Consider the following 27,542-nt stretch of genomic DNA (forward strand, 5'->3'; position numbering starts at 1 on the left):
GTTCAGCCCTGCTCCACACCAGGTACCCACATGCCCTGTGGCTGGGGGTGGCTGCAGGCCTGCTGCAGTGCTCTGCTGTCTCACTTCATTTCCCTCTTGTCTGTCAAATTAGAAAGAAAAACGTGCAGTGTAAAATTCCCACCACCCTCCTACTGCTTTTAAATAATTTATTTTTGTTTGAATTTATCTGGTTAACACTGGCTTTGCCTTGCCCTGCTTTATTACAGCACATTAATGTGCCTGGAAACCAGCAGCACTGAAAATAAAGTTCAGGAAAGTAACAGAGTTGAAATTAGATAATCATTGTCCCCACCATTCTTCAATTAAATTGATTTTCTTCTTGAAATCTTTTTCTTGTTAACAGCACTAGGTAACTACATCTCATTTCCCTTTAATATGAAACTCTCTGGGACCTGCATTGTCCATGTTCCTGAGTTTTCAGAGAGTTAACAAAAATGTGGTTACAGCAAGCTTTCATTGTGAGGGGTGTCAGTGATGTGCTGCGGCTTTGTCGCGCGCTGGCTGCGCACATGACCGTCCCAGACACCTCACACAATGGCATAAAAAGGCTCTCGTCTTGTCAGCAACACCAGCTCTGTCAAAAAAACTTCAAACAATTGTCTTCTGTTGGAAGAGCATATATTTTTGCTAAAAGCTCTGATATATCGTTTGTCTTTTAATGCTTTTTTGCCTCAGTGAGAACCACGCGATGGCTGCACTGTGCTCTGCCTTGCCTCATGCAGCACCAGCTAATTTGGCTGGCACTGCCACTGAGATTCTTCTACAGCACTTGGAACACTGAACAACTGAAAATGATGATGAAAATTACTACAAATTATGGAGTAGCATTATATAAGCTACCTGCCTGCTGACATATGACAGACAAACTTCTAACTCGAGACATATGGAAGTCAAACCTGGCAGTGACTATAGCAACATATGTCAAAGAGTGTTAATGTTCCCTATTACAGAGAAAAAAGCTGATTTAATTCTTACTGTAACTGAGAAATAGAATCACTGTACTGTGCCTGCAGATCTATGTACAAAGCTCATGGAGCCATTGTCACTGCTCTCCTTTCCTGGGTCAGGACCTCTCAGCAGCAGGTGATACAGCTTGAAAAGGCTAAAAGACATGTAGCATTTTTGTATTTAAGAAATACTGCTTGGCATTAAGGAAAAATGTAATTATTACGCAAAATGCTTAGTTTGGAAATACTATTTTTTGTTAAAAGAAAAAAGTTTATTTGTCTCTTTTATTTGTCTTTGTGTTATACGTGCTCAGAATTCACTAATGATTATGATCCCAGTGGGAGACACTGCTTAGAATCATAGAATCATGGAACAGTTTGGTTGCTCAGAGCCTCACCTAACCTGACTGTGAATCTTTTCAGCAATGAGCTATCAACCACCTCTCTGGGTAATCTGTTCCAGTGTTTCACCATCCTCACAGTAAAAAAATGTCTTCCTTATATCTAGTCTGAATCTACTCTCTCTTAAATTAAAAACATTATCCTTGTCCTATCCCTTTAGGCCCTGCTAAAAAAAATTTGTTTCCATGTTTCTAATAAACCCCCTTACTCTCTCCTTAAAAAGCCTTCTCTTCTCCAGGCTGAACAACCTCAGCTGTCTCAGTCTTTCCTCCAAGCAGAAGTGGTCCAGCCCTGAGCACCTTTGTAGTTTTCCTCTGGATTTGCTTCAACAGGTCCATACCATTCCTATGCTGAGGACCCCAGAGATGGATGCAAACCCAGCTGCTCATGGGCTGAAAATGATGCATAAAAGGATTGGTTTTCTGTGCCTGATCTCCCTGCTATACCTAAATAGGGTTTTTCTCAGAAGTTTAAATATTGTCCTGATGAAAACTTTGGGTTTTCTTGAATTGGACTCAATTACTAGGTACCTTGCTGGGCATCCTGGGTTAAGTCCTCCCTTTGACCCTGGCAATTCTTCATCTTTCCTAACTCCAGACAGAGAAACAACAGGACCTTTTACAGAGTCCAAACCATGACTTGCTACAATCATGGTCTCAATTTCCAGAGCCAGTAAAGCTGTTTCAAAGGCCTTCACTCCTGTGCTGGTTACCTTCCTGAAAAGGGAAGTTTGGATCTATTGATTCCTCTAGCAACAGCTCAGCAGCCACTGTCATGAACCAGAAATTATGGGCTATAAATGCTCATCTTCAAAACCTTTTCAAAGAAAAAAAGCAACCCCAGCCCTTTAAGGTTTCCTAGGACTCTCCCTGGTACTTGCACTTCCCATAAGATACAATTTGGGAAGCTGAATGCTGATTCCCCCTGGGAAGTTGAGAATCACACAAAACCAGGTTCCAGCAGAATTTGCAGAGTTGCATTCAAATGAGCCAGCTAATGCCAAATTCCCTGTCCCTCCCATGCACTTCTGGGATGTGCCAGGAACACCAGAGTTAGGGCAGCTGGCAGGGCTCTGCCAGAGGCATGAAGATCTGGAGTTCTCAGGCATGACTGGGGCAGCTGCCACTGCTTCACCCCTTGTAACTGGGACATTTCCAGCAGCACATGGGAATTACTCTGTTGGTGAGAAGGAACAGCAGCAGCCAAACATCAGAGCAAACACTAAACTGGGCTGGTGTTTCCCAGGACAGGCACATCTGGCATCATCAGCAGCACCTCAGCCCCCAGCCTCCTCCAGCAGAACAAATGCTGCCCCCATTAGTGCATCTCTAGTACCTGGTGACAGTCAGGATGACAACAGCAATGAGAAATCTTCTTCCTCCTGGTAATTTTCATCTCAGAAGAGGACAGCAGCAAGACACAACTCTCCCTTAGCTCAGGAGCCTCCTTCCCTATGCTGGTAACAGTTGTGCCTTTGGGAAGGCAGAGCACAGAATAACTCAGAGATGATCTTGTTTCCCTGAGGCTCTTATTGCTCACCTGCTCCTCCCTGCCCTGCAAAAATCTGTCCCAGGATGCTGCTGAAGGAGTAGGAGGAGGCAGAATACTTGCTTCAAACAAATAGTCACTTTCTTGCATTAAAAAAAAAAAAAAATCTATACAATGTTTCTGCGACAATGCAAATTCTGATGCAAAATTACATCCACCCTTACATAGAAGACTTAGCAGTGTTCCTCCTCTCTGAGATCCCATCCCAAGGGATTTCTGCACAATAACAAAATGCTGAAGGAGGCATTGCTCTTCTTGTTGATTTTATTTCTTTTGCTCAACAGTTTGTTCTAACATCCCTTGCTATTCACTTCTTCCCTGCTGTGCTGAAGCAGTCCAAATTGTTCAGTTTTGCTCCCAGAAAATCCTTTTCACACCTTTGCTGTGCTCAGGTCCTTACTAAGTTCAAGAACTGCAGCACTAAATCTGGCCCCTTGTTAAACTGACTGCAGAATCACCAAGGAATTCCAGAATCACAGAATATCCTGAGTTGGAAGGGACCCACAAGGATCATCGAGTCCAGCTCCTAAGTGAATGGCCCATACAAAGATCAAACACAAACCTCAGCATTATGAGCACCATCCCTGCTATTTCACATGATTCTCTCTTGTTCTGGCAACATATGAGACTTAACTCACCACTGGCCTGTGGCTCTAGAGATACAGTTGATGTGAGGAATTACTTTGAACCTCCTCCTTCTTTTCTTTGGGGGATTCTCCAGTTGAAGCTGGAGAAGAAACCACGTTGTATCTTGATGAGACGCCAAGGACATAGATGAGAATGCTCTCCCTTGAGGGTGAGGACACTTTTTCAAAATACTCCAAAATACACATTGGACGCCACCTCTGGGGATGAGGTGGGATTTTATTGTAAGAAATACTTTCTGCCTGAAGGTCCTCAGAGATGACTGCTTTAGTAGGAGCTGTCCAAGACACAGGAACAGGTATATGAATGAGTCTGCCCACTGCTAAAGGTGCCTGGGCTCCTATCCTCAACCAACCTGAATTGAATTGACACACCGGTAGGGAATTCAAAGGCCTTTTCAGTTCTGTCAGCTGACACTAGGGACAAAGACTGATCTTCCTCCTGTTCTCTTTCAAACTTGTCTTTTCTTATTTAGTGTGTTTTACAACTTTCACCTTTAATTCCTGTTGGTCATTGATACAGCCAGAATTCATCAGAGGGGAAAAAAAGGAACAAAAAAAGGGCTTATTTCTTAAGTTAACATAAATCAGATTACAAATCTTCCTGTATTTATTCTTTTTATTACCACAATAGAGTTATTACATACTAATGTGGATGTCACATATGGGGCTGGAGAAAAGACAAACAGAAGATATTTTAAGATATAATGAGGAGGGAAGATTTTTGGAATTACTAGGTACTGAGGCTGATGATTTTGCAGTGATGGTGAGCCCCTTCCTTTGTCTTAGTGACATAGATTTATCCTGAGCTGAAATGCTCTCTCTTCACTTCCAAGTTTTAAAAAATGTTAATTAAAGACTAGAAATGCAAATACTACACATATTGCCTTGTACATTATACAATCACATATTGTATAATGCATGCTGAAAGCAGAAATAACCTTCATGGCTGGAAGCAATCTTCATGACTTATTCAGCTAACATACTAAGAAATAAAATAATTGTTCGTATTTTAAACTGGCAAAGAATTTCCAGTGTTTTTGGCACAAATGAAATGTCAGCAGTTTAAATTACACAGATGACAAGGATGTTCCTATCCCTGTGCCTAAAAGGACACAGAGGTTTCGTGTTTTATGAACCAGAATTTTAGTATAAAAACAAAATAGAGAAGGTACTTACAAGTACCCTGCACATCGTACATGACACAATCCACTAACGCTTTGAACACTTCCTTCTTCTTTGACTGTGAACCAGGAACAATTATTTCAATAAATAAATCAACAAATACATAAATAATGGAAGAAGATGCTAATAACCCCAACTCTCTTTGTACTGGGCAGAAGACCCATCCTTGAGAAGTTCTTCTGAGAGAAACCAAAGCAGTCTGCTCCTGCTTGCAGGAAGACATAGCAACCAAAACAAAATTTTAAATTTTTTTTAAATTTAATATACAAACTGAAACCCAGGAACAGGCATAACTCAAAGAAGGAGCTGGTTTAATGTTAGGTTTTGCTTTTTCCAGACCTCTCAAGTCCAACCTACTGCCTCTCCTGCTTGGCATCCATGGGCTTTGCCTTCTAAAGCTTTCACCTCTCTCACAGCTGAAGGCACCCAGTGACAGAGGGACACACGTTTTCAGTATCTGTACTTCTGTCAAACTCTCAGTAATTTGGGCCAAGTAAAGATTTAAACCTGGGGAACAATTCCAGGAAGCTTTCAGCTCTCACGTCAGGAAGGTAAACAGCAGCTTTGCTGCTGCCTTGACATTGTCCCCTGCCCCAAGGCAGGGTGGCAGCCAGAAATGGCCCTCACCAAGTGCCACACGCCACCTCCCCAGGAAATGCCACATTTCAGAGAAAGCAGAACTCAGATCATGTTCATGCTTTATTCATACTCACATTCCTGGAATTTGAAAAATTAGTTGAGGAAGAAATCAAAGTTGAGCTTGATCTTCTCATTTTCTTTCTCTATTTGCTTTTTGTGAGCATCTGCAGAAATTGCTCTGCTCAGAAGTGTTTCCAGGACTGGCACAGACACTGGTTTGCCTGGGTAAAACCATGCTTCATGAGGGGATCAGCAGAATCTGGGCACTCATGCCATAGCTCTTCCTAGCTATGACAAACAAGAGGGCTCCTCTATGGCTCCTTGCCAGTAGCCACCTCTCACATCCTGCTGCCAGCAACAGAGGAAATGGCTGATGATGTCCTTGAAGGATTTTTCCAAGAACTCTGCTACCTTCAGAGATTTTCTTCTTTCATTTCACACACCAAGCAAAACACAACAAAACCAAACCAACCACAAATAAAGGATGGGGGGGGGGGGTGGGGGGGAAGGGAGGAAGCACACTGGAGATAGAAAAACATGGAATGAAACAATCAGAAGTGCTGCAATACCTCACCGGTACCTGGGACACGATACAGAGCTAAGTGCATCCTTCCCTACTCAAATTATGCAATTGCAAATGTGTCATGCAGGACTGCTGTATCAGTAGCTTTATTCCATACAGATACCAGTTCTTGGGTGAGGAAACAATTTTCCAGATATATGTATTTGGAAACACCAACACAGCAATTTCCCGAAAATAAAACTCGCCAATAAAACTTTTACATACATACCTCTTTCCCACATCCACCATGCGTGCAGCAGTTGCTGGAAAGCTTTCAGCCAGGCTGTGCAGGAAGTTGTAATATGTGTCAGAAGCTCAGGTCTCATCAGAAAATCTATGTTAAACCTGTAACTTTCAAACTCTGCTAGTTTTTCAAAGTGGACACAGTCACCCTTTCCTGTGCTGTTTCCCCGTGTCACAGACACCAACACCAGCCTGAGTTCCAAAGCACAGGCCCCATCACATGCTGGTCCCAAGTGCTGTGGCTCGTGTGCTGAGGCTTTTGGGTTTCAACACTTCAAATTCAATGCTTTCAAAACATCATGAACCTTTGCATTATAATCCAGAGACTCACCTGTGACGGCCAAACACCCTCTCAGTAGTTTAAACTCTCACTCCACTTACTCTGCCACATACTCAGCCCTGCACATAATGTGTATTATATAATGCACACATGAGTGCAATGAACTGAAGGGTGGATGTTTAAAAAAGTGGAAATGAAAATATTTTACTGCTGTTCCTAACTGTAATAAACAAAATGGGAAAGTGGAACAGAAAAACCTCTCCTATACAATAAAAAAGTCAGCAGAAATGGGTATGGGATAGGTTTTCCTACCACTACTCATGCCTTTCTCTTTCATCTCACACATCTTCCTTGTGGGACTGCAAGGTTTATAGACCACCTCTCCTGTGTTCCTCACCTATTTACACAGTCTCTCATGGGACAGAGTCACACATACCAAGAAAACAAATTTTGCTGCACTGTAGAGTCCCACTGCGAGTACTTTAAAGGTAATTAATACTGTAAACACTGAAGTTATTTCACAAACACAACCTTTTGTTCAATAAAAACCAACTGCTGTAATCTTTGCTTAGTTCCCTAATTACAAAAAGCTGCATGATTCTCATTGACTGAACACAGTCACAGATAAAAAAGATGACTATCAAAGTAAATTTATTTTCTGAAAATTGCATCAATTTTTAACTGTTTCTCACACTGAACTATATTTTCTATGTGATTTTCTTACTGCTGCTAACTTTCTTAGCGTCTTAAGACCACTTCTTCACCTGGGAATTGTTCAAAATTTGATCTGACAGCAAAGAGATGCAGAGCAGATGTTGGCATGATTGGAGAAGTTAAGAAAACCCCGCCAGGACTGGAGTGCAGGGCTGTGTGTGGACAGAGGGGTGTAGCTCCCACACTGCATTTCTCAGGTAATCTCTGCCAGAGCTCACAGGGATGCCCTCAACAGCCAGGGTGCCACTTCAAACCCTCTTAAGGAGGAAAGTGAGGGCAGGTTTCCTAGACATATCACTACCTGAAAGCTGTGCGCCTGTGTGGAACAGAATATTTTGTCCTGCACAGCATACAATTCCTTGACATCAACCTTATTCTACTCCAGCTGCTGACAGTTCTGCCAAAGGGAAAAAAAAAAAAGGATTTGCCCTGAACTCCTAATTACTATAAAATTGCATATCTTTATTTTTTCAGAACTAAGGTATTTTATTGCATTTTGTATCACCATTCAAATTTAGGAATAAAATGCATACATCGAACCATGATGCAGACTTGACTGCAACATATCTGCAGTTTACAATGTTCAATCTGAACACATGAGCCACCCAAAAAACATTATTGCTGATGATGGAATAGCTCCATCTTCTGGAATAAAAGTTATTTTCTTAACAACCATCTTTACATTTCCAACATGGATCTATATGTCTATTTCTAAAAATGTCTATTTCAAAACCCAGCTTGGATATTTTTACTGATGGCAGATGCATCTTGGGTAGAAAATGGAAGGAATTTTACAACAATAATGTGGTTTCTGGTAAAATATAAGAATAATTTATTAATTATTTCCTCCTGGTGCTGAAAATGCCTGGAGATTGTTCAACATGCCATACTAAAGACTGACCTTACTATTAAGAAATAGCTGTTATCTCATTTTGAGAAAAAGAATTTGAAACTCTTGCTTAAGACACTCAACACATACACTTTAACTTTCAGCTTCACATTAAAGGTTTGCAGTTTTACAAAAGTGTGTTTGTCATTAAACACAGTTATAATCTGGGAGCAATTGAAACCTCTGCTGAAGCCCCTGAAGTCTGAACTATAGAGAAGGAGCTGCAAGTGATCCTTACTGCTATTTATCAAAACACTTAAAAGTTAGGTTTGAATGCAGTATTTCAAATTTCATTTTACACAGGCAATTAGTAATGATCCCCATATGTAAACTTAACTTATGGTCAAGTCAGGCATTAAAAAAGCAGGAGAGACAGAACAAAACAATCACTACACTTCCTGATTTCACCCCTTTTATGTATCATGGGCATATTCTATGGCTGCTGTTTGAAAACAACAAGTGTTAATGAACTAAGTTCTTAAGTATTCACTCACAAAGGGAAAGGTGCATTGAAGCTGTTGGTGATTTACTCACTGGTGCTGTGTTGTATTTCCTGATTTCACAGGAAGGGTAATGCCACCAGAAAGAAATGAAAAATTAAACACGTACATTTCCATCTCCATTTAAAATAGTGGTATATGTAGAATTAATACATACTCACAGACACACCAGAATAGCAGAAATTTAAATGAACTTGTTTAACAAAACAAAGCAACTGAAGCTTTATTTATCTATATAGAAAGATGCATCCTTATGTGCATTCTTTTAAGCTAAGGAAAATGAAAAAGCCATGCAGCCCTTGCAAGAAATAAATCCTCAGGTGGTATTATATACATAGAAAGTTTCTCCTTTAGTAGATGATTCCTCTCAACAGATAATTAATGCTATTTAGGAGAGACTTAAGCTTATGAGTATAGTAGAATACTCTACTACATTTTTTCAGTACAACCATTGCTTGAACCACCATATTGTTTGTATTAGTTAAACAAGAGCGAGTAACAGAACTTAAGCAGTTAAACATGTATCTGGAAATCAGACTACTTAAGTAAAGTAAGCACAAGGAAAGGATATAGAGCAAATGAAAGGATTTTTCTTCAAGAAAAATTATCTTTCGGCTTGTTGCAACTTCACATCTCATATGGCTTTTGAATGGAGGCATTAGTTAAAATAAGCTTTCCACCCATAGTCAAGTACTGACTGTATTTAAATACAGCAATGCAAGGACAAACAAGTTAAAAATTTAGCATACCACATTACTTCATGTAATATGGCATAGAACCCCTTTCTATAAGGCTACAAAGGACAAATTTACATTAATATGAGGTACTGGCATTTATGATTGGAAAAGTAAAGATGAAAAAAGGATTATACAGCATCGTCATCAGACATCTCTTTTTTTTTTCCTTTTTTTTTTTTTGAGGGGCTTTTGGTTTATTTTTCCTTTTTACAAAATACGTGTCTTGATGACCACATGCTCTAAGCTTATATTCACTTATTTTTACATATATATTTTATTTGTAGGGGCAATTGAGAGAGAGTCACAAATAACGAAAGGACACTAAGGTTTTAATAAGGGCAACAAAAAAGTGTTTTCACCAGAATAGATTCACATTACAGTACACCAATATTGACAGCATTCTCTTTTGTCTATTTTTGGTACATAAGATGGAATCTCTCTACATAACCTTATAAGGCTTCAGTAACTAAAAAGTAAAAAACCTATTAGTTTACAATTCATTTAAAAATTCTGAAAGACACAGCAAGTTCTAAACTTTAGTAGTGCTACCCATACACAACCATCCGGTTTAAGAAGCCATTAAAAGAGCCTCCTCCAAGGGAGCTTCCAACAGCAGAGATGTGCAACATGGATGTATCTTACTACGAGGGGAAAAAAAATTACACATGGCACATTCTCATTCATATTTTGCAATGTAAAAAGTTACAAACATACCTAATGAAATAAATAATAAAAAAAGAATCTGAAATGTGTTTGTTATGTATCCTAAAACCACTACGCAGAATAATGGAGACTTTCACTCACAAACTATTTACATGGTAATACCCGGGTGAGGGTACACACTGCTACAAAACTCATAAAACAAAGGGTAAACTTGAAATGTTTTCCATAGTAAAGGTCTAGCAGCATGACTATATCTAATGCTGTTTGTTGTCTTGACAGTTTTTGGAAGTTTGTTTTAATCTATGTCTTCATCCAGTTCGTAATTGTCTTTATCATAAATATCTTTTACTAAAAGAACCCGTACGAGCATATTTTCCAAAGTGTTGCGGTCCAGTGAAGTGGCAGTGTACCAGATGGGGCTCTCTGCTGACACGGAGCCCTCGGGCTGCAGGTAGAACATGTCTGTCCTCTGGTTCAGATTCTGGGGGCTACAGGAGGAAAACACAGGGGGTGAGAAACAGCCTCATCACAGGACAAAACAGTATGTTAGCAGTTCCAAAATCTTGCAGAAGCAAAATTCTGACTGTACCTAGGCAAGTTATCAAAAAAAAACCCCAAACCAACAAAAATGAAAAGAATAATGTGGACAAACGTGGTCTTGTTGATAGAAGGAGCCATGCCTGGTCTGACCCAAACCCAGCCAGTCCCAGATGCCTGGGACTCAGCAAGCATGCAAGAGATCACAGACTCTTCAAAAACCTGCACATCCAGGTCTTGCCAAACCAGAAAGTACTTCCCATTATTTGCAAAGAGGCCCAACACTAATAATGCCAATTACATCAATAATTGCTCACACAATTGTTGGCTGATGTGGCTACCTCTGAATGTAAAGTCTGGGGTTCCCTTGACAAGCCAAGGATGGTTGATCTGAGATGCACAGAAGTGTAAGCAGCTAAAATCCCTCCTCCTCCTGTTTTATTTAAAAGGTGGGTTGTTATAAATCTTAATCCCTTAATTCCTTAGCTGCTATATTATGGAATTACATGCAGCTCAGCAACATGCTTTGAGACACTAGAGAAGATCCTTTCAGGAAATCCTAGCAGTTCATCCATTTAAGCAAGTCTCAGAAAGCCACTTTCAATTCTGGATGAGCAAGTGATCACTCAAGCTCTCTCCTTCACAAATACTGCAGACTTCAGGAGTCAACTATATTTCATGTTTCTTCAGTAAAAATAAGGATTTTCACCAGCTCACCTTCCCAAATTGGTTGATAAGATTTCAGGTGTTGCTCTTCACCTGCTGGGGTGATTGTCACATTGTTTTGCTCTCATGTAGATCAGATTAAGAGTCAGATAAGAAGTAAAGTATGGTTGTTTAAAATAGTCTAATAATTTAAATATTTTAACCTGCTCCCTACTTGCTTGAAACAACAGTATTTTCATAGGAAGAAGCAATCACAAAATCAATTAGGTTGGAAAAGACTTCTGGGATCATTGAGTCCAATCTGTGGTCCAACTCCTCCATGTCAACCAGACCACAGCACTGAGTGCCATATCCCATCTTTCCTTAAACACCTCCAGGGATGGTGACTCCAGCACCTCCCTGGGCAGCCCATTCCAGTGTCTGATCACCCTTTCTGTGGAGAAATTCATCCCTAATGTCCAACCTAACCCCCCCATGTGCAGTTTGAGACTATACACTGTTTCAGAGCTGTGAATGAAAGCATCCTGAAATTTCAGTTACAGTTGTCCACTGGTTGCCAAGTACATTGCAAACAGCTGGCATTACCTAAAACTTTACAATAGCTTTTACAGTGTCAAGTATTCTGTTAAAATTATTTCAACAAATTAAGAAGCAGAACCAGGAGAAACAGTCTGCTGCTTTAGTAAACAATGGTGAGCAGCATCTGCAAGACAGCATGGCTTGAAACCACATCATAACAGATGCCCCAAATGGTTTTAAGAACATTCTTTTCCCCAAAGTTGAGATGTTCCTCCTAAAGAACAAAAAATTATGGTGTCTCTCCCCCAGTGACTGTGTAACTCAGTCCAAAAATCCAACTTGGACTTCTTAATGACAAATTCTCTCCAAATTATGAAAGTAGAGAAAGTGAGGGCAAAATCCCCCTGCAACACCCAGGATCAACTGTGTTTTTGAAAAACAGGTGGTTGCATTAACAGACCACAAGCTCCTCTTTACTTGTTTCTCTCTATAACATCACATGCTCCTGCTTCTGCTGATGCTGTGTGAGCTTCTTCACCTTTCAGACCATGATGCCATTTCCTAACACACATTGAGTCTCATAATTAATTTATTGTCTTGTATATACCAGGTGATTTTATTTCTTTGGTATCACTTGCCCTCATTTCCCTTAGAGTTACACAAAACATTAAAATCAGTCACTTGAATGGATGTAAAAGGTAAGGAAAAGTACTTTCCAAGAAATCTTGTTTTCAAGCTTCAAAACACTTAGCTAGTAAATTAATTTTTTTAAGAGTTGCCTAAGATTTTACTTAATGTAATAAATTCTCCTTCCTTCCTTCCTTCCTTCCTTCCTTCCTTCCTTCCTTCCTTCCTTCCTTCCTTCCTTCCTTCCTTCCTTCCTTCCTTCCTTCCTTCCTTCCTTCCTTCCTTCCTTCCTTCCTTCCTTCCTTCCTTCCTTCCTTCCTTCCTTCCTTCCTTCCTTCCTTCCTTCCTTCCTTCCTTCCTTCCTTCCTTCCTTCCTTCCTTCCTTCCTTCCTTCCTTCCTTCCTTCCTTCCTTCCTTCCTTCCTTCCTTCCTTCCTTCCTTCCTTCCTTCCTTCCTTCCTTCCTTCCTTCCTTCCTTCCTTCCTTCCTTCCTTCCTTCCTTCCTTCCTTCCTTCCGAATTAATTGTAGAGATCGCATAGAAACAAGCTAGTTCTAAATACTGGGTTAATGCCAGCAGTCATTTTCCTACTACAATATATTTCAAACATGCTTCCACACTGGGTACCTCAAAAGCATCTACATTTCAGATGCCTGCTAATTTATAATGAAGCAAATCTGTTGTCTTAACCCAATTCTTAGTGAAGAGATGGGGACCTCACAAAAAAAACACTTCAGTAGCAAAACCCACCAGAATCCTTGATCTGGAAATTCTCTGCAGAGATGCTTGGTACTCCCAGTAAGAAAATTGAATTGTATTGTTATTCCCAGATGGAGCCTTTGACAATTAACACTGAAGTAATCCACTGCTCTCACACTTAATGTCCAGGTACAGAACTGGAGATTTCATTTAGGTATTTTTCATAAGATTTCAATCCATTCCCTTTGCTTGAGCACATTTTATGTTGCACCAAAACAGTTCCTTTCTGGGCCTGGTTTACTCTAGACCCCGCCTGTATTAGCCTGTATCACACTTACCTTTTAGACAGATAGCACTCAAACATTTTCACAGGGCATCTAGCTGGATCAGATGTGTTTTCAATTTGTTCAAATACTGGCACATCATCTTCATGTTTCCTTTTTCCAGTAGCAATTTTATCTTTAAGAAGAAAATCAACAACATCTATGCTATAACTTGAAGTTACTTCATATTTTTCAGTAAAATTCCCCATAAGCAGCCCACCGAGTACCACAGGGTGGTTCTCCACAATGTACAAATCTGCAGACTGGAAATGCCACCCACAGCCACGGCAAAGTTACAGCATTTCACATGGAGACCAGTGGGCTCAAATTAACTCAGAGACCCTGCAGTCCCCATAGACCACACACTCCAATTAAGAGTTCTGGGAGCTGAGAGCTGCTAGACTTTGTCTGCAAAGGCAGAGCTCTGGCTGCTGGCCAGGTGCCCAGATGTCCCTCCACAGTGCCATGTGGATGCCCCTGCAATGCTAATTTTGAACTGCCACAGTACCTTCATTATCAGCTCTGCACAGGGAAGACACTTGATATCGAAGACAAGCTTTGCTTTCCATTGTTAGAGGATTTTTCTTCCACTGTCTAAAAACAGTGCCAAAAGAAAGTCTTAAATGCTGCTCCACTGTTTTCAGGCCAAAATATTTAGTGTTAAAGTAGAACAGAGTATTCAAAAGAGCAACAGGTGAATGTGATCCTAGCTGTTTAATCCTCCAAAGGTAATCTTCTTCAACTCGAGAGAATATTGAGCCTTGGAAAAAAAGAATAGTAGAGAAAATACAATGGATTAGCCTATGAACTGTCAAGGTTAAAAAAAAATCAAGTTTTTTTTACTGTGAAATGCAACAAAATTATCATGACAGAAGCTGCTGATAAACTTACTTATTTTTATGTCTACACTCCCCAAACCCACCTGTTAAAGAAACTCACTGAGACAGTCGATGGGAAATATCAGTACAGGCAATTTCAGAGAGAAAACATTTCTGTTAGTTACAACAGCATTTCTGAAATGCAGCTCTCTCATGCTATTTCATAGAAATTAATGTTCAATGGAGTAAACTTAATTCCATCCTAAAAGGCATATTTTTGAGTTCATTTTATTCTGCTCGGGTTAAGGCCTCCAAACATTGTACCTTCTTCCTTCTCTTATTACTAATGGATATCTCACTTGGAAAACATTCCTGGACCATAACAGGATGCAGGAAGGGCCCAACACAGAGGTTCTCTGGGCTGTAGTGAGAGAAGCCAATATTGAGAAAAGAAAGGAAAAGGTCTGGCAAGGGCAAGCCCTCACTCAAGTGCGGATTGTGAAAAAGTTAGAAGAACAGCTGATTCTCCAGTTCAGCACCAACATTGGTCTGCTGGGAAAATTTGTTTTCTCCATGAACTGATGATCCTTCTGAGCAGAAGACTCCCAGCAAAGAGTCCTCCTAATCCAGGTGAGAAATTCTAAAATACATCAATTTTTAGCCCTACCTACACATAGTGCAGTGCCTGCCTGCCTGCTTCCATCTGAGGGAAAAAATGGGCAAAAAGAACCAGTTCAGCTCAGGTAAAAACTACAGGTCAAAGAGTTTTTTAAAATTTTCTCTCCTAAAGATGGAACAGTTAATTTTAACAGTCAGTGGCAAAAACAACTCTTGTAGCATGGATTACCCAGAAACAAGACAAATAAAAACAGGTACAGTTTTAAGTTAAATCTTAGAAGACATGTCTGTAATTCTTCATCAACTGCTATTGCAATGCATAACATATACATACATATATATATAGATAGATAGATAGATAGATATAGATATAGATATAGATATAGATATAGATATAGATATAGATATATGCATGCTTAAGAATATGTAATTCTTAAGAGATGAAAAACATACATGACCAAAAAGAAAATTACCATCTGGAAGTATGCTTGGTTGCCAACTTCGAAGGATTTTATTTAATTCCTGTTCAAACGTCTGGTAGATTGGATCAATAAATATGTTGTCCTTCCGATTACTCCTATATAAATACTAGAGAAAGAGAGAGACACAGAATTTAGAGCTCCAGATTAGAACAACTCCTGTGCTACAGGGTTCTTTTTTTTGTAACTGTGCAAATGTTGTACTGAAAAGCAGTATCTAAAAATAAAGCTATGCCACTTTTCCAATACTTTACAGGTAACATTTACTTCCAATATAATTGTATGTTGTAGATTTCTAACTGGATATGAATCATAGTTTAATTGCAACTAACATTTTTCTCTAAGATTTCATGTGTGCAACATTGTATCATTGAATGGGGAGTAATTAAAAAAAAACCCAAACAACTAATTTAGCTTTTCCTACACCTAGGCCTTCAAAAAAACCCAAAACCAACCCACATTTAGCAAGAATCTGCCCTTTTAAAAGTGAACTCCAAACAGTGACAAAACCATCTTCAATACAAAAGTGGGAGAAAAAAACCCACCCATATATCTGTGGTAATAAAATACAGCAATACAAGAAAGATTATAGGATGATGCAAGGCACTGGACTATTCTGCAATCTAATTATCTCACCCCTCTTGACCTTACAGACAAAAATTCTTTTGAACCTTTACCAAGAATTAATGGCTGAGGACTACTATTTGACATTATCATCTCTGAGACATTTCTAAGCAAAGGAGGATTGGCTTCTTAAATTTTCCACTTCAGCATTATCTTTGCAAGAACATGCCTGTTAGTGAACACAATAAAAGTGACAGACAAAAACCACATTTGCTTCTGGAAATGGCATCTGTTTCTGTGCCCATGCTTGAAATCACATTAAACACAACACTTATAATAGGTGATCATGGTTCAGTACATCCTAGCCTCCTTATCTTTGCACTTAATTTTATAATAAGGGCAAATGAATGAATACACTTCCTACAGGTTTTCAACAACATTTTCATTTAGATAACTATTTTATATGATAGGTTCAACTAACTCCTCAAAGCACAATATTGCCTCACATGTGCTTGTTTCTACATACACCAGTTTTGATTTCATAAAGCAATTCTAAGCCAGATAACACAGCTCACTGTAAGCTTCATGGCATTCGCCCTTCCATTCCCTGGCACAGTTTTCCACCATGTATTTTTCTCTGGTTTGCATTAAACACTCACACTGAATGCTGGCAGTGAAAATGATGACTGAAAACTGGTTCAAAACCAATTCACACACAAGCCTGTGAGCACTCAACTAAAAATACTTCTTCCTGGTTCAGAGTAAGTGTTGACTAAACCCTGGCCTCCCCAGCTGAAGTCTGAAGCTCCCTGGAGCACTGCCACTGGAGGTCTATAGAAGGATGACGTTGTGCAGCAGGGCAGACTCCAACCCACCAGCCAAACCTGCAAACCTTCATTCCCAAAGCACCGTGCCCTGCTGCTCTACAAACCCTACAGGAGCAGGATGAGCACAAGCCATCCCCACCTGACATGAGCTCTACAGTGCATGGGAAGGAACTGGATGTGCCTCTGAATCCCACAGTGGAGGAGAACAGGCTGAATCACCGTCCACAGCGATTTTGTTTGTTTGACCTTCAGACAAATGTCTGCCCAACTCTATCAGCCTGCCCAAACAACCCTATTACCAGACATACAAAAAACAAGAAAAAAAACCCAAACAAAATCCCAATAATCCCAGTTAGGGACAAAGAATGAAGGCCATGATGCAACAAAGGAACACTGCAGGTTAACACCTTCCTCTAGATGAACCCTCTCCACTAGATGCCTGCCTGACCATGCAGCAGCTTTTATTTCTAAGTGTGATATCCTTCAGGATCACTCCTTTAGAGTTATCAAAACCATCACTGAACCACTTCTGTCTGAAAGCAGAACAAATGAACCTGAACTGAGAAACTGCACCATCTGACTCAGGGACCGGTTTCCTGGAACAGATTTTACAGTGCTTCCTTTAGGAAAAAGCTATTTTACAAACTTAAAAAAGAAAACAACCAACTTAGGACTTGAAGACTCCTGGGCTCAAACCACATTTTATCCATGAGGAAAACCTCCAAACTGAATATTTAGCCACAATGAGGGCAGTAATGCTGGTGGAAGACGAATGCACTTTTTTACTAGCCTATGGTTCCTACATCCTTCTCCTTTGAAGAGAAATTTACTCTAAGATACCAAAATATTAATGTTCTTTGGCCCAACTGTATCCTGAAATGGCATCATTTAAGCTCCCCTGAGCCCCTTCAAAGTTCAACAAAGCCAGTATCTTTTATGCAATAGCAGAGAATTTATTCTCTTTCAGGCTTAGGGTTGTCAGGTGGAAAGGACTAAGCAAATTCTAGAAGGCAATGGAGTTTTATTGTGCATTGTGACAACTGCATTGCATTTAGTGTACCACTAGCTTGCTTAAACATGTTTCTTCAGAAAGGTGGTAATATTTGCCCCCAAATATTTGCCATCTGCACACAGATGATGGCTGCAGCCCTTCACAGCTCATGTTTCTGTCCCTCACTTGCTGTCTCCTCTGTGAAATGCAAACTCATCAGAACACAACATATCTTCCTACTGGTCTGGCCAATAAGTCAGGGCTGTTCACACTGCCTGAATGAAATACTGGACACGAAGTACAAACAGTAAAATTGCAGTAAAATTACAGTAAAATGACCACATGTTGCTCCACTAATGTTCCAGCATTGTGTATGTGTATTAGGCCTCATGATGATTGAGGCTGCCACACAAACTATGGCTCTGAAGAGCTGAAAAAAAGATGTTTTATACACAACTAGCTTTCATGACTGACATAACAGATAATGTCAAATGTACAAAGAAAAAGATTAAAAAAAACCTTGAGTTCCATTTTATAAACACATACTTCCCTCTGTGTACTGTTTATCTGCTCAAGATGAGTATTTTCAATTCAACAGAAAGGTACAGAGAGAGAGTGTATCATGCAAGTGCAGAAGCAGAAAGCTAGCTGAATTTGAAACACACCTTGTAGCAATATTGACTAAAAAGCCACTGACAAAAATCAATGGTTACTTCTCAAGTTTCAACAATGAGGCAAAGGTAGCAACTAACTCTTTATTTTTGCATACTTGCAACACAGGAAAAATACTATTTTATTACTTTTTTTTATAAGTATATTTCAATTAAATATTTCAATTAAAAATTTGTTACTTGATTCAAGTCCTCTGCCTCAAGTATAGAACAGTTTAAGTAGAACTGCAAACCCTGTGAGTAGCTTGCTTTCCACATCATACACATCTTCTATTGCCTTTTAACTTGAATGCAATTTTTTGTGCTCTCAGCTCTGAACACTTATTATTTTGCCTATGTTTTTATTCTTATGTAGCAAAAATTAAGACAGCCCTCCCTGCTTAGAAGATCAGCTGTGGAACAGCTTCTCTAATTACCTAGCAATCATTTACTGTCTTCACATCCATTACATCCAATCTGACTCCTTCCCATCTTACTATGTGTAAGACAGTCAATTCAGCAGAGTTTTCTGCACCCTATCCTGCCTGCCCACAGTCTGCAATACTCAGTAAATTAGACCCTCCCCAAAAGACATTCCATTTAGGTTGTTTCCTCCCTATGCTAAGAAACTGAATTAGTCAAAGGCTTAGAGATCATGCCTTGTTTCATTCTGTTTTTACATTGGACTTCTTTAACAAACAAAATGAAGCACAGCATTTGAGAAGACTGTGTAGTTTTTGACTGGGTTAATTACTTGCTTTAACCCAGCAAGAAGCTTAAAATTATTACAATATACCAATGTGTGTTTGAGCTTTCAGGATGGGTCTGCAAACTCATTTCCTACACAGACAGCTCTCTACAACGTGAGTACACAGCAGCCTGATCACAGCCATGTATTAAGGGTAGCTCCTAACCAGTAAATCCAAGTTATCTCCACTTTTCTACTGAAATGGGTTACAGTCAAATCAGCAGCTCCATTTCCCATCTCTACAGCCTCTACTAACCTCCTGAATTCCAAGACACAGATAATAGATGCTGTCAGGTGCATAGTTCTCTCCATTAGGCCTTCGAATTTCATTGACAAAATGTGTCAACCCATAGTTTAACTCAGCTGAAGTATGTGATAATAGATCTTCCTTTAATTTCACAGACTTTACTGTAAAATAGAGAAGAAATGCTACATTATACAACAGAATTGTCACACAGTGAAGGTGGGATGGGGTACTTTTTGACTGGAAACTGGGAAACTGGCTTGATGTCCTCTCCATTAACCAATGAATGAGACTAAAATGTACTAAGCAGTTAAAATGTTAGGTCTGTATTAAAACAATCAAGGCTTCCACAGCACAGTCTAGTTAACCAAATGCAGTAACACCTGCTAACAAATGTACTGTCATGCACAGCTCAGGATGACACAGAGGCAGCCCAAGATGCTGAAGTGAAGCCAGTGGTGTAGAGGGGCACCTTCAGGGGAAACAGCAGTTTCCAAAGACCCAAGAGCACAACACAAGGGTGCTGAGATGCATGTGGGAGCTGAAGAACAGCAGGAGTAGCAGCAACTCCCCTTTTCCCCCACAGCACAAATGTGTACGGAGAGGAGAGCTGCAGAAAGAGCAGCAGGGCTCCAGGGGATCAAAGGCCACCTTGTGCCAGAGCTCCATGGCCAGGTAATGCCAGCCTCAGAGGAAGATCTCCTTACAGGACAAAGAGTAGGAGGATGTCCCTCCCTTGCCATGTAGAAGCCCAGGTACAGTGCGAACCCTGAAGTGAGTTAGAATATGAGGAAAAATAGGATGCAAACAAAAAATTTAAATGGTCACAGAAAATCAGAATAGCCAAGAAGGTGCTGTGCTAGCTTTCATGAGAAGTGTAAGACCCAGCATTTTGAACCAAACAGGAAAAACTAGAAAAAAAAGAGTTTGGCAACTCTGTGGTAAAACAATCTCAGTCATGCTGGAAATGTTAAGGACATGAGAAAAATTCCATCAAAAATTCCAGCTGAGAGTCACACAAGTATGGCAATTTTCCCTAGCAGGTCAGAATCTGGATGCCAGCTTTTTGGAAATACTTACTTGATTTCAGATTTTTGGAACTACTTACTTGATTTGAGTTCCTCCAGCTCTGGAAGCTCTTGGTGTAAGTGGCGGGACTTCACCCAGTGCTTCCAGGCGTTCACCCCGTAGGCGTATTTGAAGGGGAAGCTGCACTCCGAGTTCTCGGAGCTGTCGTCGTGCGCCTGGTACTCCGACACCGCTTTCCTCTTCACGCCCTGCCGTGGCAACACAGAGTTAGGTAAGGCCACCAGCAGTCCCACCAGCAGGGACACAGAAGGTGGCACAGCCAGCTGCATGCCAAAGGGCACGCTGAACCTCAGGGCATGCACAGAAATTCACAGTGTTGATGCACAGGGAGCTGGAGATGTGACAAATCTGTGTCACAGGCTCCACTCGGAGGCTCAAATGAGCCCTTTGCCAATGGAAAAGGCAGCACTGGCTCCAGATTCAAGCATGCCCAGCAGTCGATATGTGATAATGTCCAGTGCATATTAACAAAAGCTATTTTTTTTAATTACTCCAGATTTGATAGTAGAAAGACTCATTTATTATTAGAAAGCTTTAGTAGAAGTTGGCTGTTTTTTTAAAGCTGCAATATCTACTGCAGCTTCCAGTTATTGGAACAAAACCATTTCAGCTTCGTACCAGACACAGAAAACTATTTCTTGGTAGTGTCCTAAATAAAATACTATGGCTAATCTGAATCCAATGTCTAAACTAAGATTGACTAAAAATAAAACCTGGGAAAAATTAACAGCAAATAAAAAAAATTTTTAGAACTCTTTCATAAGGTATGGCTCCCATTATAACTCATGGTAATGCCAGTGTTTTTCCATCTTATTATCAAATAAAACCAAGACACCTTTGTTCCAAGCAGAAGGTAAAACAGCATTGCTAAGAATACAGTAGGTATATACACAGTGGCACATTACATCAACAGTTCTGCTACTGTGAAATAAAAACAGGATCCGAATTTACAAATCACACTCCTATCAAATCTAACACCTATCTGCAACACACACCACTGAAATAATTGTATTACTTGAAATGTATCAATTTATGTCATAAAGATAGGATATTAGGTATGAGTAGACAGTAACACTGTAACACTATAAATCATTATCAGAGCTAAAAAAAGAGGCTATTTTTTCCTACATAATTTTTGGGCATTTCTTGTTATGTTTAATAGCAAGAAAAAATTACCTTCTTTTTGGGCCGAGGCCTTGGCTGTTCCTCATATTCTTCACCAAAAACAGGAGGTAATAAAAACTCATTTTCTGTATCAAGCTCCTCAGTTGCTGAAAATACATTAACAGAAACTTATTTCTAAATGTCTTTTAAATAACACTGCTTTGAAAAAAACCCAATTGTCTATACTGATGTGCCTTAACATTAGATGTCTACAAAGGCACACAAATAAACACCACCAAACACTGGATTTTGGTAAGAGGAAACAAACCTATTTTTATATTCAAACTAAGACAAAGCTGTCAAGTTGTAAGACAAAGCTGTCAAATAGTTTATTTCTAAGTAGGTTTCAGAGGACACAATGCTCAACATTTCAAGTATTATCTGAAGTTGCTAAGGCAGAATTTCTTACTGTAGACTCTCACATAATGTTTTCTGCCCAGGCTGTCTTTGGCATCAAAAATTCTTAGGTATGGCAAGAATAAGCAGCTATGACTGGAAAAAATACAAATTAACTTTGTACATGTAGTTTTGTTCATGTACTTAGATGATTTCTATATGTTTTGTTATTTTATGTAGCACATCACACTTGGTTAAAACATTAAGAATCAGAAGGCAAATTTCTTCAGTGAAACTGGCTTAGTCTGTATTTATACAAGTGGTGGAGGTCTAGCTCATGATGAATAACACAGTTAAGTTTGGTAAGCAGATGTATGGCAATACCTCAAAATACTATTTACTATTTAACATTTCAGGGGTAAGATTGAGGACTCTATTTCAGGCAAAGTTGAGGAATGAGACAACATATGAATGGATTTAGTGTTGCAAGTCCCACCTTTATTTACTTTATTGAAGATGGTTCATCCCTCATTTAGCCATCAAAGAATGTTTTCACTCAAAATTGAATGCTCTTCTGATAATATGAGTTCACCACCTTATTTCTCATGACAGCTTTCCAACTGGTGCAGATGAAATAGCACTTACATGCAGAGATTTCAGAACTCTGCCCCAGATTCAAAAGGAGACCTTCTCCTGATACCACAAAGAATCTTATCTCAGAAGCACTTCAGTGTAATCAATGCCTCTTACAGACTGCTGCTACTTACTGCTCCAACTTGCTTATTTCTTTTCTTCTATGTTTTTTCTTTCTCATGTACCCAGCCTCACTAAAAAGAGGGTTAAAAACCCTGCATCTGACTAGTAAACTTCCCAAGATTAAGGTCAGACTTACCCCCAGGCTTTCTCTTTAAATTAGGCATGGAGCAAACGGGGCATCTACTGCAGATATCTACAGCACAGCACAAAAGGAGCCTGTCAGCTCCTACAGAACCTGCCCAGGACAGATTTCAGAGTCATGTGCCCAACAGAAGCTATGTAAGAGGGACAGTAACTGCAGCCAGAAGATTTCTTGGATTGACTAGGCTGTGGTGTAAGGATACAGACACTGTTCCCTGCATTCTGTAGAGTGGTAGAAATTGTACTAGACAGCATCAAGAGCTTCTTTCAAGGAAGGTCTCAAAGTACTGATTTTTTTCCTGCTAATTCAAATAATGCTACTACTTCAAAGGCAGATACAGACATTACCCAGATATTAAAAGGTAACACAAGTGGTGTGCAGCATGCCAACTTGCATGCCAATTTTCTATCAAACTTGAGTGGGAAGCTGACTCTTCAGTAATTTCTCTAAATTGTGAAAATACCTGAAGACTGAAGAATGATTGATTAAGTTTTCCATGACACATGCCACCTGAGTCCTTGAGCCTTCAAAACAACTTTCCTAAATCCATGTTGAAAACAAATGATGCAGCCAAGTTCTTTGTGAATTGTTAACTTCCCCTTTTCTTTGCATTGTTTCAAATACTGTATTTAGAAAGATGGAAGAACTAATTCAGAAGTCCCCCACCCATGTCGCCAAGGGCATGGCAAAATTTTACCTAACAGTCAGTAAGGTGGAGCCTGCAATCAAATGAAATTCCTCTGAAAGGATGATTAAACAAGGTACAACAGCTGTCCACAGTGTCACAGTATTTATTAAAATCACAGAAGAATTACCTCTTGGAAAGTCTATTTCAATATCAAGGTCTGGCTCATATGGAACATCAGGCAAGTTTGTCCGTGACTCTGAGTTTAGGAGATTTGAGTCAACTATCACACCTGTTTAAAAGAAAAGGAAAACATTTCATTATTTTAACCAACACATGGGATCAGCCAAATGGTGCAGATCTACAACTTTAGAAGCTGAGTTATTCTAAAACTGATTGTTCTGCTCATTACTATCCTCCATTTTCTTGTTCTTGTTCTTAATTCTCCAACCTGATTTCCTTCAAACATAAAAGATACTTACTAGCCCATTGCTCTTCTCCATGAAGGTGAGTCAGCAAAGCACATGTATAGAAAACCAAATACTGGTGAAACTGGATCATATCAACCAATCCCAGAACTCAAACAATCTTGACAAAACTAACTGTCTATTTTCCTACCTGATCCTGTCACAACAGAACAGACTTTCAAGTCTGCTTTTGTAGGATCTGTTTCTCAAATAAGGCATGCAGGCAGGGAGAAACAAAGCTTGAACTCTCTCCAACTCCTGGCAAACACTGATTGCTCCAAATTCAGTCCTCTGTAAGTGAGCAAGCTCTGATCCCATACATCTGCTCATTTAGCTAGCTGTACTTCACAAAAGAGAGCAAGAAACTGAAAATGACAAGCTTGCAGTGCTACCAGAAATGTGCAGTTTTAGTAGAAGAATGGCAGTAGAACAGAATACAGTAAACCTCCCAGGACTGCAGCTCCACTGGCCTCCTACATAACAAGGCAAGAAGTGTAAGAATTTTCAGAAATCGGTTGAAAAAGCTTGGAAAAAACCTTAAAAAAAATTCACCTGAGTGACGGCAAATTTTCCTCGAAAGACATAGAAAAGATGTAAAGATTTGGGCAAGCAGAGCCAGGAAAGAAGAGCAAAGAGACATGGGCACTGAGAAACTAAAACTACATAGTATGTGGGACTTTTTGATCTTCAGATATAATTTTTTATTATGAAAATAACCTGTTGGTTGTTGCCCAGTAGTGCTTACTCTAAATCAGCTTTTCAGTTTCCCATGTTTTGCCAGAGTGCACAAGGAGCTGAGTGGAAGCATGTCCAGAACAGCTGAGCTGAAGTATCCAAAGGGGTATCCCACACCACAATGCTCAGTATATAACTGGGGAATTGCTGGGAAGGACAAATTGCTGCTCAAGAACAGGCTGACCATGGGTCAGTGGGTGGAGAGCACCTGTATGGTTCATCACTTAGTTCTCTTGTGTTTTATTCCCCTCTCTCCCCTATTTAATTGTATTTGCTAGTATAGCTAGTATTGTATTTTACTTTGTTTCAATTATTAAACTGTTCTTGACTCACAAGGTTTACTTTTCTTCCCAAGTCTCTTCCCCACCAGGCGGAGGGGAGTAAGCGAGTGGCTGTGTGGTACTTAGCTGCCATCTGACATTAAACTGCAATGTATAACTTAATGTAAGACCTCAGTGACAGCACCGTTGTACTCAAGCTTTCCCTAAAATAAAAAACCAAACCCAATTCTTCTTGTCACACACATCCCCCAGCACTTCAAACAGTCAAAAACTCATCAGGAAACTCACTGGCCACATCAGAAGCTTCAGCTTTTCCAGCATGTTCAGGTACCACCCCTGACAAGTTCAGTAGCTCAGCTTCCAGAGGATCTGAGGGCACTTTTCCCCTCAGCTCTTCTATTGCTGCAAGGATTTTCTCAGTGCTATCCAGAGTAGTGGGCAAAAAAACTGGAACTGGCACCTGTGCAGACAAGGAGGCAGAGATAATTAGAAAAGAAAAAATAGAAAAAATGCCACAACAAAACAACCAACAACCAAAAAAAATTCCTATACTCTTCTGGGAGACAGAGTTGATACACATTAGAAACAAGTCACTCTAGTGCGAGCTAACCAAAAATGCTGACAGGTTAAAAACCCAACATGAAGGAGCTATGAACAGAAGGGATAGCAGGAAAGGGCACAAGAAAAGTAAAGACAAAATATAGCTGGTCAAAGAAAGAACCGAAGGGTCTTTGGAATTTCAAACCTGTCTGATTATAACCTCAGACTAACAGTTTGGACAAATCAGCATCTTGTTTTAGTGGCTCATTTTTTTCCTGCTGTTTATCCCACTCTGCCATCCTTTCCCAACACAACCTTTTCAGCTTCCTTATTCCAAGAACAAACCTTGCTGTTAAAGGCTTATTCAGCATATTCAGCAAAAGCAGAAGTATCACTCAGAACTGTTCCTAAAAAGCTCAGTGGCACAAGATTTTCACACTGGAAGCAGGCAGAGGTGCTGAAGAACAATCAGGGAATCAAGTGCCACTGTCGGATTCTAATGCTTTTTCAATAAACAGCCCTGCAGCACCCTGCAATCCTTTAGATGGACCAGGAGAACAACCAGCAGCACAAGGTGCTCCCACACATGCATGTGAAGGGATGCCAATTTTAAAATGAAGCTGAAGGCTGACTTACAGGAACAGGAACCGTTGTAGGAACAGGAACATTTTGACTATACATGTTCATAGGCACCGGAACGTAGACGGGTACAGGAATAGGCACTGGGACATACTCTTTTTTCCACTCATCTTCTATTAAGAGAAAAAGGAAAAAGGCAAATACTGCCAGGTATTTAAATATATTTTACACCTGCCATTTAGTGAAACAAAAAAATCAGAATATTTGCAGTATGTTAAAAGACAGTAATAGTTAAGAAAAAGCTGTAATGAGGAAATTAGTTCTAGCAGAGTTCAGGAGTTACCTGTCTGACAAGATTTTGTCTGCATATGAGGTTTACAGTACGTGGCTTTTGTCATTGTCAAAGGCTTGCAAAGAACTGCCTTGTTCTTCATTTCTCTGTTAGGTGTTGGAGAAGGTGGTGGAGCTGAGCCCTGCAGACAAGCAAATAAGAAAAAGTGCTGTTGCACCACACTGATTCCAACACAAAGTTCTTGACTTAATGTATCAGCTGATACTTTTCATAAAAGAGATACTGAAGAGGAAGCTCACAGAAGCACAACACAACAGCACCATTCTAAAATTGCCAGCTATTCTATGTTCCTAGTACTGAGCTGCCACTGCCAGCATCATAAGAGGAGGGCTGGCACTTATGGCTCATTTTCCTTTTTTTTTTTATTGAAGGTACCCTAAAAACTTTTTTTTACATGCTTGTTTAAGTGAAAGCGCCATTTAAGCAATTTTATAACATAAAAAGTAATTTTAGCTGTAAAAAGAGCTCATTATAAGCAGCAAGAACAAACTTTAAGCTCAAGATCTAACCTTCTTGAATTATGCTATAGTCCAAAGACTGACTTTTTTTAAAAATATTTCTGAATCGAAATTCTCGAAACACCTTTTTATTACCTAAAGTATGAACTTCGAGCTCCCCCTGCTGGCTCTGCAACAGTGACAACAACCTGGGAACATCCCAGAATGCCCAAACTGCATCTTTATGGTCAAGAGGTAAAAAACCCTCTTGCTCCACACATGGTTTTTGTACCCTAGTACCTCTTTTAGAACCCGATTTGAGAAACTAACTCTCAGTTTTATTTGGTTATATATAGGAAGATGAGCCCCATACGTCCTTTTAGACAGGGAAAGAAAGCCCATTCCCAAGAATAGCAATATGCTCTAACAGGTGTACACTCCCTAAAATATATTAAAAAATACTGTATCACACATAGCTTTGACATGATCTTTACATGACTGAATTAACATCATTAAACATAAAATACTAACAGTTGTTAACATGACAGCTTAAGCTTGTCTGTCTAAGGAATTTTCTGTGTTTTTCCTAAATATATTTGTATTGTCATCAAAAACTTTCACTTTTTCACTTAAATCTGATTTATCTTTAATGCCTATTTGCATTTAAAAAGCAATTCTCCCAGAGCTTCCATGTGACAAACAAACCAAAACAAAACTAGATTTCAAACAAAATACACTAAGCTAACTGAAAATAATA

The 27,542-nt window shown here is 39.7% G+C and overlaps 1 protein-coding gene across 11 annotated transcripts in view; it reads right to left on the reverse strand.

The window, feature by feature from the left end:
- Positions 1–8,579: 8,579 nt before the first annotated feature.
- The window catches only part of ZMYM2 (zinc finger MYM-type containing 2), an 87,842-nt gene continuing 68,879 nt past the window's right edge, over positions 8,580–27,542 (reverse strand). For all 11 annotated transcript variants that reach the window (XM_064409291.1, XM_064409292.1, XM_064409290.1 and 8 more), the window contains 11 exons: positions 26,340–26,469; positions 26,054–26,169; positions 25,166–25,337; positions 23,585–23,686; positions 21,548–21,642; positions 20,391–20,559; positions 19,295–19,446; positions 15,253–15,367; positions 13,852–14,103; positions 13,359–13,479; positions 8,580–10,462 (listed from right to left, as the gene is read on the reverse strand). In XM_064409291.1, coding sequence (XP_064265361.1) covers positions 10,270–10,462; positions 13,359–13,479; positions 13,852–14,103; positions 15,253–15,367; positions 19,295–19,446; positions 20,391–20,559; positions 21,548–21,642; positions 23,585–23,686; positions 25,166–25,337; positions 26,054–26,169; positions 26,340–26,469 — 1,617 coding nt within the window. In that variant the 3' untranslated portion in view covers positions 8,580–10,269. The remainder of the gene's footprint in view (positions 10,463–13,358; positions 13,480–13,851; positions 14,104–15,252; positions 15,368–19,294; positions 19,447–20,390; positions 20,560–21,547; positions 21,643–23,584; positions 23,687–25,165; positions 25,338–26,053; positions 26,170–26,339; positions 26,470–27,542) is intronic.

This window comes from Passer domesticus, chromosome 2 (assembly GCF_036417665.1).
Source record: "Passer domesticus isolate bPasDom1 chromosome 2, bPasDom1.hap1, whole genome shotgun sequence".
Taxonomy (NCBI): Eukaryota; Metazoa; Chordata; class Aves; order Passeriformes; family Passeridae; genus Passer; species Passer domesticus.